This window comes from Lipotes vexillifer, unplaced genomic scaffold (assembly GCF_000442215.2).
Source record: "Lipotes vexillifer unplaced genomic scaffold, Lipotes_vexillifer_v1.1 scaffold583, whole genome shotgun sequence".
NCBI lineage: Eukaryota > Metazoa > Chordata > Mammalia > Artiodactyla > Lipotidae > Lipotes > Lipotes vexillifer.
Window position 1 is genome coordinate 1,546,184 of NW_006784184.1, and position 11,592 is coordinate 1,557,775.

Sequence of the window (11,592 nt, forward strand, 5' to 3'; positions counted from 1 at the left end):
CTCCAAGATTGTGGAACAGAGCAGCACCCCCAAACCCAGCCAGTCTCTTTGATCCCACAAACTTTGCACCTGCCCTGTCCTTTCTGGCCAGAGACCATCTTCCTGGGGCAGCCACACCCACCTTTCTCCCGCTCCAGTCACCTGACCGGGAACAGAAGTATCTGCCCGCAGGGGCACAAGCAGGCAGGTTCCCCCAGAAGCTAAACCAGAAAGAAACTAAACATGGAACCAAGAAACAAGACTAAGAAACTAAGAAACAAGAAACTAAACAAGAAAGAAACTAAACAAGACAGAGATAAAGGCAGCACCGTGTAACTCCTTTCCATCCTTCTTGACTTTTCACCGAGCCCACATTCCAATTTCATGGGCTAGTGCTTTTTCTAGCGATTGACATTCTTGTTGAGATCACTGTAAATCCAAATGCAGTTGTAAGAAATAATACCAATATCCATGTACACTCTGCCCAGTTTCCCTCAGTGGTAACATCTTGTAAGACTACATTATAACACCACAATATTGAAACAACCCACAGATCTGATTCAGAGTTCCCATTTTACTTGTACTCTTTTGTGTGTAACTATTAAGTTCCATACGATTTAATCACTGGTGTATGTTCCTGTAATTACCAAGTGTCAAGATTCTGAACAGTTCCAACGCAAGGATCCCTCCCACTGCCCTTCTGCAACCATACCCACTTCCCTTCTGCTCCCCAGCCATTAGCCTAAAACTGTCCTTTCAAAAATGTTAGATAATCCCTCGTCCGGGAAGATCCCACATGCCGCGGAGCAACTAAGCCCGCGGTCCACAACTACTGAACCTGCGCTCTAGAGCCCGTGCTCTGCAACAAGAGAAGCCACCGTAATGAGAAGCCCGCGCACAGCAATGAAGAGTAGCCCCTGCTCGCTGCAACCAGAGAAAGCCTGCGTGCAGCCTTGAAGACCCAATGCAGCTATAAATAAATAAATAAATTTATTATTATTTTTTAAATGTTATATAAATGGATCATCCAGTATAGAATCTTTTGGGATTGCTGGCTTTTTTCACTCAGCAAGATTCCCTGGAGCATCATGCATCAATGCTTTGCTCCTTTTTATTGCTGAGTAGTATTCCACAGTACCTTTTAGCCTTTTTTTAACAGCTGCCTTGCTGGACCCAGGGATCTGCAGAAGTTACTGGAAACACCCCAAGCACACCAGCCTCCAGGAATTGACTACATTCAGAAACGCCTCTTCCACCTTTTCAGTAGCTCCCAGGAATGTTCACTCCGCTACAAATCTAGCTGTTTGGGAGAAAGCACTGAATATGCAAACAAGAAAGCCCCGCTGTCGCCAGGGAGGGCGCCTGGAGGCCCCAGTCCACAATTACAACCGGTGCACAGAAGTTAAAGGACGGGAGAGAGGAGAGAACTATGTCCTTGGAATCGGATTCTTAGAGCTGAAACAGTTTAGATGTCATTGCATCTCCCGTCCTCCCAGGGCCGCCCTTTCTGGGGCAAAGAGTATTTTCAGTTAGGGCCAGCGTGACAAAGTTCTCCCTTCCCCCGAGGGTGATCGGCATCACAATAGCCCTGCACATTAGCATTGCGATAGAACCAGCCTAATTCCTCCAGCTCAGGGAGGCTCCTGAAATACTCTGCTGGGTCTGCTCTTTCTCTGGCTAAAATGCTCAACAACGGTTCAAAGTGTTTTCTGAACCTCTGGCCATCTGCACAGCAGCAACATTCCCGTTAAGACGTGGAACCCAGAATTCCACAGCATAATCCAAACGGGGCCTGACCAGCAAGGTCCCCATGAGGGCTGTCCGTCAATTTCCTCCCTTATCCCCATCGCTCCGTTTCCATTAATTGTCCAATAACACAGTCAATTAGCACACACAAATAATACAAATAAAATAATAATAATACAGAATGACAGATCCACCTGATGAAAGTTTACACAGCAAGAGCGGTCCCAGCTTAGGTGTCTCCTCTGAGATGCTCCCAAGGAAAGCCCCTGCCCCACCATTTTAGTGGGGTGACAGCCTCCAGTTTCCCTATCACCCCAAACATACCCGCATCCCAGTCTCTCAGTCTCTCAAAGTCAACCATCTGCTCCTTAAGGATGGGGGAGTGGAGAGGGGGCTGTGTCTTGCTCCACAATCTTAGCATGGGTTAAGATTTGTAATAAACGTGTGATGAATTAATTCATTACAACCATGTCTTTAGCTGCAGAATAGGAATGACATCATGATTCCATTTGGGGAAGAATACATGTACGCATATATATTAATATCCACATAAGTATTAGTTCATGCATAGAAGACTGTGGGATAATAGAAACCAAACTATTTATAGTGGTTATAAAACCTGGGGAAGAGGGCTTCCCTGGTGGCGCAGTGGTTGAGAGTCCGCCTGCCGATGCAGGGGACGCAGGTTCGTGCCCCGGTCCGGGAAGATCCCACATGCCGCGGAGCTGCTGGGCCCGTGAACCATGGCCGCTGAGCCAGCGCGTCGGGAGCCTGTGCTCCACGGCGGGAGAGGCCACAACAGTGAGAGGCCCGCATATCGCAAAAAAAAAAACCAACAAAAAACCTGGGGAAGAGAATTTCAGAGGAATTTCACTGTGTGTATTTCTGTATTGCTCAACTTTTAAAACTTTAAAAAGTCCTTTCCTAACTTTAATAATCAGAAAAAAGAAAGCAGCTTTTTAAAGAAAATATGCATAGGCAATACCAAGTTATTAAAATGCCTCTCTAGGGAATTCCCTGGCGGTCCAGTGGTTAGGACTCCACGTTTTCATTGCTGAGGGCCTGGGTTCAATCCCTGGTCCGGGAACTAAGATCCCGCATGCCTCGTGGGTGCAGCCAAAATAAATAGTATAAACGAATAAAAATATCGGAGAGGGGGAAAATTTTTTACTTTACATTTTACATGCCTGGCTTCGTCAACTCAAACTTCTGGATCTGCTGCGGTGCCGTTCACTCCTCAGGCCCCTCACGTCCCAGCTGTGGGAGGGTGGAGGTTTTGGGTCTGCTGTCAGGGCGGTGCTCTTACCCATAAGGCAGCCGGACACAGTGCTATTCTCAGCAGTCTCTCCTGCAGGCAGCCTAGGTCCTTCTGACTCATGATTAAATCATCCGAGGTATTGGCCTTTCCCTCCCACTAGGGTATCATCGACAGAGCTGAGAAGCAAACCTCCAAGACTTCATCAGAGTTGTTACTAGATAAGAAATGACACAGGGCTTCCCTGGTGGCGCAGTGGTTAAGAATCCGCCTGCCAACACAGGGGACACGGGTTCGAGCCCTGGTCCGGGAAGATCCCACATACTGCGGAGCAACTAAGCCCGTGCGCCACAACTGCTGAGCCTATGTGCCACAACTACTGAAGCCCACATACCTAGAGCCCGGGCTCCGCAACAAGAGAAGCCACCGCAATGAGAAGCCCGCGCTCCACAATGAAGAGTAGCCCCCGCTCGCCGCAACTAGAGAAAGCCCCGCACAGCAACGAAGACCCAACGCAGCCAAAAATAAATAAATAAAATTAATTAATTTATAAAAAGGTAAATGACACAGGAGGGAATCAGGGGCAGCCCCAAGGCCACCGCCCCAAAGGACTTGGATGCACGAGGGGACCCTCGTAGGCCCAGCTGCTCAGCCAGACACCACCCTCCAGACCAGACTCTGGCCCTCCAGCCTGACCAGCAGATAGGAGGCTGATATGCCTTCCAGAACATAAACAGTACATGTACAGCAACACACTGGATAAAACCCAAGCATGTGGCAAAGATTGGAAAGAGTCATGCAAAACGTAAACAACCTGATGAGTCCCATTATGATTTTTAATTGTGTGTGTAGTAAAAACAAAGCTACATTTCTCAAAGCCTGTTGAAACCCCATCTCCAGCCAGTCTCCTGGTCTACCAGGCGAGTAACCTCATTAAGAGGAGAAACCGGACGAGTTTGGTGTGAGAGTCTTTAGTGGATTCGTGTTGGCACCTGGTTCTCAGTACCCTGTTGAACGATGTGTTCTAGGATTTTGCTGGGGATGTGCATCAATCACCCTGTCTTTGGAATACAACTGTACAATGGCTTTGAGGTTAAGGCTATAAGCTTTGAAGGTGCACAGATCTAGGTTTGAACTCTTGCTGTGCCTCTGCCTTTGGGCCATTACGCAAGCCCTCTGAATCTCAGTGTTGTCATCTGTAAACTAGGCGTTTTTCGCGTATAGCTGCTGTGAGGATAAAGAAAGAGAATAAATTGAAGTCCTCATATTTAGTGACAGGCAGCAATGATTATCACCATATTCTTCTCCATCTTTTCACCATCATCACCACCAACTAACTCAGAGAGACAAAGGATCCAAGATTCTGACCAGTTAGCCAACTATCACAAGGGTTCCAAAGGTTCTGTTGCTAAGCCTGGACAGAATAAGCAAATTCTGAAAATATGAGATTCCAAGACAGAATTTTCATAGGAATCTGCTTCTAGAAAAGTTCTTAGTGGGACTTCCCTGGCGGCTCAGTGGTTAAGACTCCATGCTCCCAATGCAGGGGGCCCGGGTTCGATCCCTGGTCAGGTAAATAGATCCCACATGCTGCAACTAAAGATCCCACGTGCCACAACTAAGACCCAGTGCAGCCAAATACATAAATAAATAAATATTTTAAAAAAAAAAGAAGAAAGAAAAAAAAGTTCTTAGCAAAGAAAAAAGGGCAATTACTGCCCATGAGCTCTGAGCAAACCCCAAATACCCTTCTCACCTCTGCCAGCCAGGGTGAGAATTCCATGAGAATCTTGGAAGTTCCCATTTCTCATTTCTATACTACCAAATGGTTATTATAAATGTGCTAAGCCCCAGGCATTTCAGAAAATCCCAAGTAGAGAAAATCCATTTTCTTACAAAATCAAACCAAATCTTACCCTTAGTAATTCTCCCCTTCCTGAGCCCACTGGGCTGCCAGCCCCGCCTTGCACTGCAGCAGTCCAAATAGAATATAGTAAAGCCAGACTGCCTGAGTTCAAATCCTGATCTCACCACTGTTTCCCTCTGTGACCTTAGGCAAGTTACTTAGCCTCTCTGTGCTACACTTTCCTCACCTATAAAAGGATAATAATAATAGACTTACTCTAAGAGGTACAATACCCATACACGGTACATGCTCAATAAACTCAGCGATGATTATCCATACTCTTAACACTCCAGTAGTAGCCAGTGCGCAAGGTCAGAAGCCACATCTTTGGGATCTGGGCTCCTTGGGGGCTTGTCACACCGCACTCCTCTTCCAAGAACAGACTTTCTCTCTTAGGAGAGACAGGAGCCAACAGCCTGGGCAGAACCACAGGCCAGAGAACGAGCTGGCAGCAGGGGACTCCAGAACCACGGCGGCCACAGGCCGCAGCTAGCAGTGAGAGGCCCAGGTTGGGAAGCCTGTGATGAGATGCGCCTTCACCAAGGAGCCGGCTCTGGACAGACCCACGCCCGGGTGATTCCCAGGGGTAGCAGGTGACGTGGGCTTCCTCCTTGGGCAGCTGTCAAGCTAGTGTTGTCTTCTCTTACCCTCAGTTTTCCCGTGTCCTAAACGAGGGCCACGGATTTCCAGGTCTTCCCAGGACCGAGGTGGAGGGAAGGGTGTTATAAGGCCCGCAGGCTTCCTGTCCATTCACAGCACCCAGGTCTCAGTCTTAGTTCGCGCTGCTTACCAGCGCCCCGGCTCTCTCCTCACCCCTGCACGCACCTCCCAGCACGGGGCCTTCCCCTTCCGGAGAGGCCAGCACAGGCTCAAAGAACCGAGAAAGGACGAAGTGCTTGAAGTTCTGTTTTGTGTGGTAGGAGGAAGAAAGGGATGTGTAGCCGGTCTTAGCATCCATTTCCCTTTCACAGGAGGACCTTCCTCACAGACGCCAAGTAAAGGGAGAGAAATGAAAAGTGAAGAGGGTTCCCATGGCTGGGATGCTACTCCCCAGCACCCCTCGAAGACATTCCCTGTGTTCGGCAGGTAGGCCGCATATCTGCGCAGTTAGCCTCCTGACAACCTGGGTTCTCAGCCTCTTCCCATGCATCCTGCTGATTCGACATCACCTTACAGTTTGTCTTGAGGCTTTTCCAACTCAGAAATTCAAACTGTGTGATTTGTACACCAGGCTGCAACTTATAAAGGGCTTTCATGTAAAGCATCCCCTTTAATCTTTGCAAAAAACCTGTAACATATATATCATCCCCATTTTATAGCCACAGAAACTGAGGCATAGAGATTAGGTAACATCTCTGAGATCACCTGGCGGAAAGCGGCAGCACCAGGTCTTGGCTCCATGTTGGCTACTCCTGTCACCACATCACAGATGGCTCTGGCCACAATTCACCCCGCCTCCCACCCCCACCCCCGCCGCCGCCCTGCGCTTCGAGCCTGGGTTAGACATCCCTCCTAAGCGGCCCGCAGGCTTCTCCAGAACCCAGTCCTTACCATGCAGAACTCAACTCCCTGAGGGCAGGGACTGTGTGACTGGGCTCCTTCTCAGGGCTATTACCCAGCACCTGGCACATGCTCATCGATGGGCACCTAATAAATGGCTATTATGTGAATGAGTGAATGTTTGACCAATTAACAAAGCGATGAGACTCTGAATAGCCAGAGCTGCACAGCCTGGCCCCTATGACCTCTGATTTTGATCCCACCACATCTGACTTCTCAATCCTGGTCTCTGCTTGCCGAGGAGATACTGAGTCTTACCCAGGGCAATGCTGACTTGAGCAGGAACCAAGAGCTCCTTCAAAGCAGCTTCCTAGCCACCATCAAAGGCTCAGCAGGGGCCAGGACACCCGGTGAGGCAGGCTTCCCACTTCTCGTTAACAGCCACAATAACTGGCATCTGTGCCCCTGCTCTCACGCAGGCAGGGCTCACACAGTCCCCAGACACAACACGTACATGAGGGCTCCGGAGACGATGGGGAACACACAGGTGACCACTTCCCACTAAATAAGAACAAGTGGAAGTGGGGCCGGGGCCAGAGTCATCAGCCGTGGGAAGGAGGCAGCCAGGTACAAGCACCACCAAACAGAATCCTTCTCCAGCTGTGCAGGGATGGAAGAGGCCAGGAGCAAGAAACTCAAACGCAGCAGTGTCGTGTGAGGCCCAGCAGGACCCAGCCAGGCTCTGCTAATGCCGAGGACAAACCCAGGGACAGCAGCTGCCCCTCCCAGTCAGAAGACGAGTCAAGGGAGAGTCTGCAGACCCTGACTGCAAACACTGCAGGGTGATCCAGGGGCTGAGAGCTCTGGGAAAGCACGGAGTGGAGAGGCACATCTGAAGACTTCCTGGAGAGACAGAAAGGAGCTTTGGGCACAGCAGGCTACTTTCTTCGGGACAGTGAGTCACGTCTAATGTTCACACACAGCTCTTAGCGTGGCTCTCAAGAGGGTAAGCTCCTTAAGGGAAACAACCATATCTTATTTGTCTTTGAGAGCCCAGCTCAGGACGAGGTACAGAGTGGGTTCAACGGAGCTTGACAGGAGAAAAGACAGAGTGACCCATGCGGGGGAAAATGGCAGAAACGGAGTGGAAGGAAGAGCCCAGAGGAGAATGGATGAGCTTCACGGCAGGTGAGAAATGAGGAGGGACCAAGGGGGAAGGAAGCAAGGGCTGACGGGTGGGAGCCCTGTGGGAGCCCGGAGGACAGTGTGGAGTGTGGGCAGTGAGAGGCGAGTCCAGGAAGACCCAGCTCTCCCAGTGTCAGCGGGAGGCAGTCCCAGGAAGGGAAGTGAGAAAAAACAAGTGATGTGGAGGGAGGGAAGAAAAACAGTCCTGAAATAACAAACACCAAACAGCAGGCCCTCTGCTGAGGAGGCAGGAGTCCAGAGCCCCAATAGGCAATTATCAGGGATTCACAAACACGGCAATTACAGAAAGGAAACAGAAGCCACAGAAGCTGGCCACCCAGCTGCATCCACCTCCAGCAGGGCAGACACTCAGTGGGAACACAGACCCCAGCCTCCAGACTGGCTGCTGAGTCCACACTTCCTTCCGCAAAGGGGGTGGAAAAGTGGAGAAAACAAGAGTGCCCAGACTCAGTTGCTGTTTGTGGTTCAGGGAACCACGGAAGCCCCAGAATCTGGCCTTCTGCAAGCTCCCTGAATCAGGATGCCACTTGGAGAAAGGGACTGATTTGAGAGACCTCCAAAATCTGGCCTGGCATGGGAGCAACGGCTGCAGGGCGGGGTAGCAGAGGAGCTTACTGACCCCAGGATCCCGGGAGAAAGGGAGAGGCAGACCATCCACTGCTCCCTCCTGAAACAGCCCCTGCCTCTCAGCGCCCACTCGGTGTGCGGGCCTTCCAAGACACCGGGGTCCCCCGCTGGCAGAGAGCTGGAGGCCTGGCTGCTAGTTTTGCTTGGGCACTGCTACCTAGGTGTGGCCATCAATAAAGCAGCTAACAACCCATTCCCGCCTCTCTACGGTAAGACTTAATGTTTGTTTTTAAGATCTTTTAAGATGTCCTTGTACTTTCTGCCAAACGAGAGCTTCCTGCTTCAGTGTCTCCAAAAAGCTCAAGACGCAGGTTCTCACATCCTGTCTCATAGAGTCACCTTCCCAAAGGGCTCCATCCCCGCCCTCGGAGAAGCCCAAGCAAGCTCCACCTTGGAGTCCTAAGCTCCAGGCTCCATGGCAACCGAAGCTCTGGTCTCCCAGTTGCCCTCTGCACAGGTCCTCCATTGCCTTCTGACCAGCAAGACAAAAACAAATTCCGGCAGAGGCCAAGGACGCTAGGACTCCAAAGCCCCCTGGAAACATCCCTTCCCCGGCCCAAACCACCCACTCAGAGCCTGCGCCGCTGCTTCCTTTCCCGATGTGCACGGACAGCGCGGAATTCTTCAGGGACCGAGATGAGCCCCCTTTCAGGCCAGGGAAAGGCCCGAGGGGCAGGAGGACCGGGACAGGGCACTGCGGGACCGCCGGAACCGGGGCGGGCGCCGCGAGGCTGGAACCGAAGGTCCGGCCGGGAGCCCGCCGAGCAGGAAATTCCACCTGTCGGGTCGGCGCCGCGGCCACAAGCCGGCAGCGTAGCGGCTCCCTTGGCCGAGAGAAGCTCGGTGTTGCCGGCCCCCTGGGACCCCCGGCCCCCAGCCCCCGGGCCCACCGGTCCCCGGCCCCCCCAGGCCCCCGGCCGCGGACCCCCGCGCGTCCCGCCCCGAAGGCGCCCGCGCCGCCCGCGCTCGCCCACCTGCGGCCGCGAGGTGTACTTGAGTCCCGCGCCGAGGCCCCCGGAGCCGCCTGTGCCCCTGCGCGCCCGCTCGCTCTTCATGGTCCCGGAGGCCGTGTGGCTCAGGCCATCGCCGCGGGGCCGGGGCGTGGCGCGGGTCTGTTCCGGTCTCAGGCCCAGCGCTCCGGCAGCCGTGGCTCTGCCAGGCCCTTCCTGTCGCGCACAGGTAGTTTCAGGGTGTGGCGGACCGAACAGCTGCGAAACTTAATCCCGCCCCCGCCGCCCTCCTCCTCGAGTAGAAGTGGCCCTTTCCGCTGGAAGACGACCTCCCTGCCGCCTCCTAGAGGCCCACCTTGGTTTCTTTCCCTCCCTCCCCCCTGCATCTTCAATTTGTCCCCACCTTGCTCCACATCCAGGTCTCAGTTATAACCTTTCCAAACCCAAACAAAACCCAGAACCGCCCCTGGCTCAGACTCCCGCTCCGGCCACTGCCCTCCTCTCGCTCCAGGCCAGCAGTTGCCTCTTCTGCCAATAGGAGAGCCGCGCTGTGGCCGAGTCCAGCATCCCCCTGAGTTCCTCAACCCAGTACCCTCTTACCTGTCCCCAGCCTCCCTCACCCATTTGCAGCATCCGATACCGATTGATCCCGTCCTCAAATGCCCGCCTTCCCTGGATTCCGGTCCTACTTTCTGGCCCCTGAATGTCAAGGTTCCCAAAGCTCTCTCTTCAGCCTCCTCCTTTTTTTCTCTACACTTTCTTGGCAACTCATCTTGTGGCTTCAAGTAAGTAAATCTGCCTTCCTAGCATTGGCATAGTGAAGGAGTGCCACTTGGGCATTTGCAATTGCTTGGGAACTGCTCCATTTGTGTTCTACTGGCGTTACAGCGTCAACAATTATTATTGAGCACATATTATATGCTAAGCACTGTTCTGGGTGCTGGGAAACAAGAGTAAACAAAATAAAAACCCCTGCTTTGCAACCAGCAAGCCCTGAACTTCCTTCCCAGACTTGCCATCTTGCACTGTTTTCTCCATTTATAATACTTACTGTTCTCCTAGGCTCAAAACCGTGGAATCGCCTTTGACTCTGCAGGCCCCTTGCATCTCATACCTAATTCGTTCCAGACCTGAGCAAGTCTTTCTCTTTAGTAGCTGATGTGTACCACCTCTTTCCTCCCCATTCAGAAGACCCCACTTCAAGCTCTTATCACCCTTTGCCTGGATTAGTATAAGAAGCAAATGGAGAATGTGCCCACCCTGTCCATGCAGAGAGGCTGAGGTGCCCAAGCTCTGGCCCGAGGCACCAGGGTGCCAGGGCAGCAAGGATGTCGGCTTTGTTAGTCCGGGCCACCGTCCATGCTGTGAGCCAGAGGAAGCGGCAGCCCACCCGGGCCACCCTCACCCTGATCCCTTCAGCAGTAAACAAGATAGAACAACTTCTGAAAGATAAGCCTGAACACGTAGGTGTGAAAGTTGGTGTCCAAACCAAGGGCTGTAATGGCCTTTGCTACCTGCTAGAATATACGAAGACAGGGAAACTCTGGTGAGGAGGTTGTTCAAGATGGTGTCAGCATGTTCATCGACAAGAAAGCACAGTGAATACTTTTAGGAACAGAAATGGACTGTGTTGAAGACAAATGATCCAGTGAGCTTGTGTTCAACAGCCCAAACATCAGGGCTTCCCTGGTGGCGTAGTGGTTAAGAATCCGCCTGCCAATGCAGGGAACACAGGTTCGAGCCCTGGTCCGGGAAGATCCCACATGCCATGGAGCAACTAAGCCCGTGCGCCACAACTACTGAGCCTGCGCTCTAGAGCCCGCGAACCACAACTACTGAGCCCACACGCCACAACTACTGAAGCCCGCATGCCTAGAGCCGGTGCTCCGCAAAAAGAGAAGCCACCGCAATGAGAAGCCTGCACACCACAACGAAGAGTAGCCCCCGCTCACTGCAACTAGAGAAAGCCCACGCCCAGCAACGAAGACCCAGAGCAGCCAAAAATAAATAGATAAAAATAAATTTATCAAAAAAAAAAAAAACCCTCAAAGAACGTGTGTCTGTGGAGAAAGCATTAACGTTAGACTCCTCAGGACTACTCAGGCTGTAGGCCCCAGGAGAGCTGTGGGAGCTCTAGGGCTTATTGAAGAAATCATGTGACTGTCACGTGCTTAAGGTTTGTAATGTCTGGCTGCCTTACAAGGAAAGTAAAGTGGTGCGTTTAGAAAAAAAAATAATAATAAGCAACTGGATCTCCTGCCTCCAGTTTGCTACCCTCTGACCTCTCCGGCACAGGCAATCAGGTTACTCATCCTAAACCACAGCTCCCGTAAAACCCGCAGTGTCTCCTGGATCAAATCCAACTTCCTTGCCTGGCTCACACAGCGTGATCTGTCTTCCTTTGCAAACTTGCCTCCCGGCAC

General features: G+C 52.0%; 1 protein-coding gene and 1 pseudogene across 1 annotated transcript in view; one reads left to right on the top strand and one right to left on the bottom strand.

Annotated features, from left to right (window-relative positions):
- Positions 1-9,274, bottom strand: part of ST14 (ST14 transmembrane serine protease matriptase) — a 38,213-nt gene extending 28,939 nt beyond the window's left edge. The window contains exon 1 of the mRNA XM_007456582.1: positions 9,194-9,274. Within this exon, the coding sequence (XP_007456644.1) occupies positions 9,194-9,274 (81 nt within the window). The remainder of the gene's footprint in view (positions 1-9,193) is intronic.
- Positions 9,275-10,425: 1,151 nt separating this feature from the next.
- LOC103074507 (iron-sulfur cluster assembly 1 homolog, mitochondrial pseudogene) lies at positions 10,426-11,329 on the top strand (annotated as a pseudogene).
- The last annotated feature ends 263 nt before the right edge of the window (positions 11,330-11,592 follow it).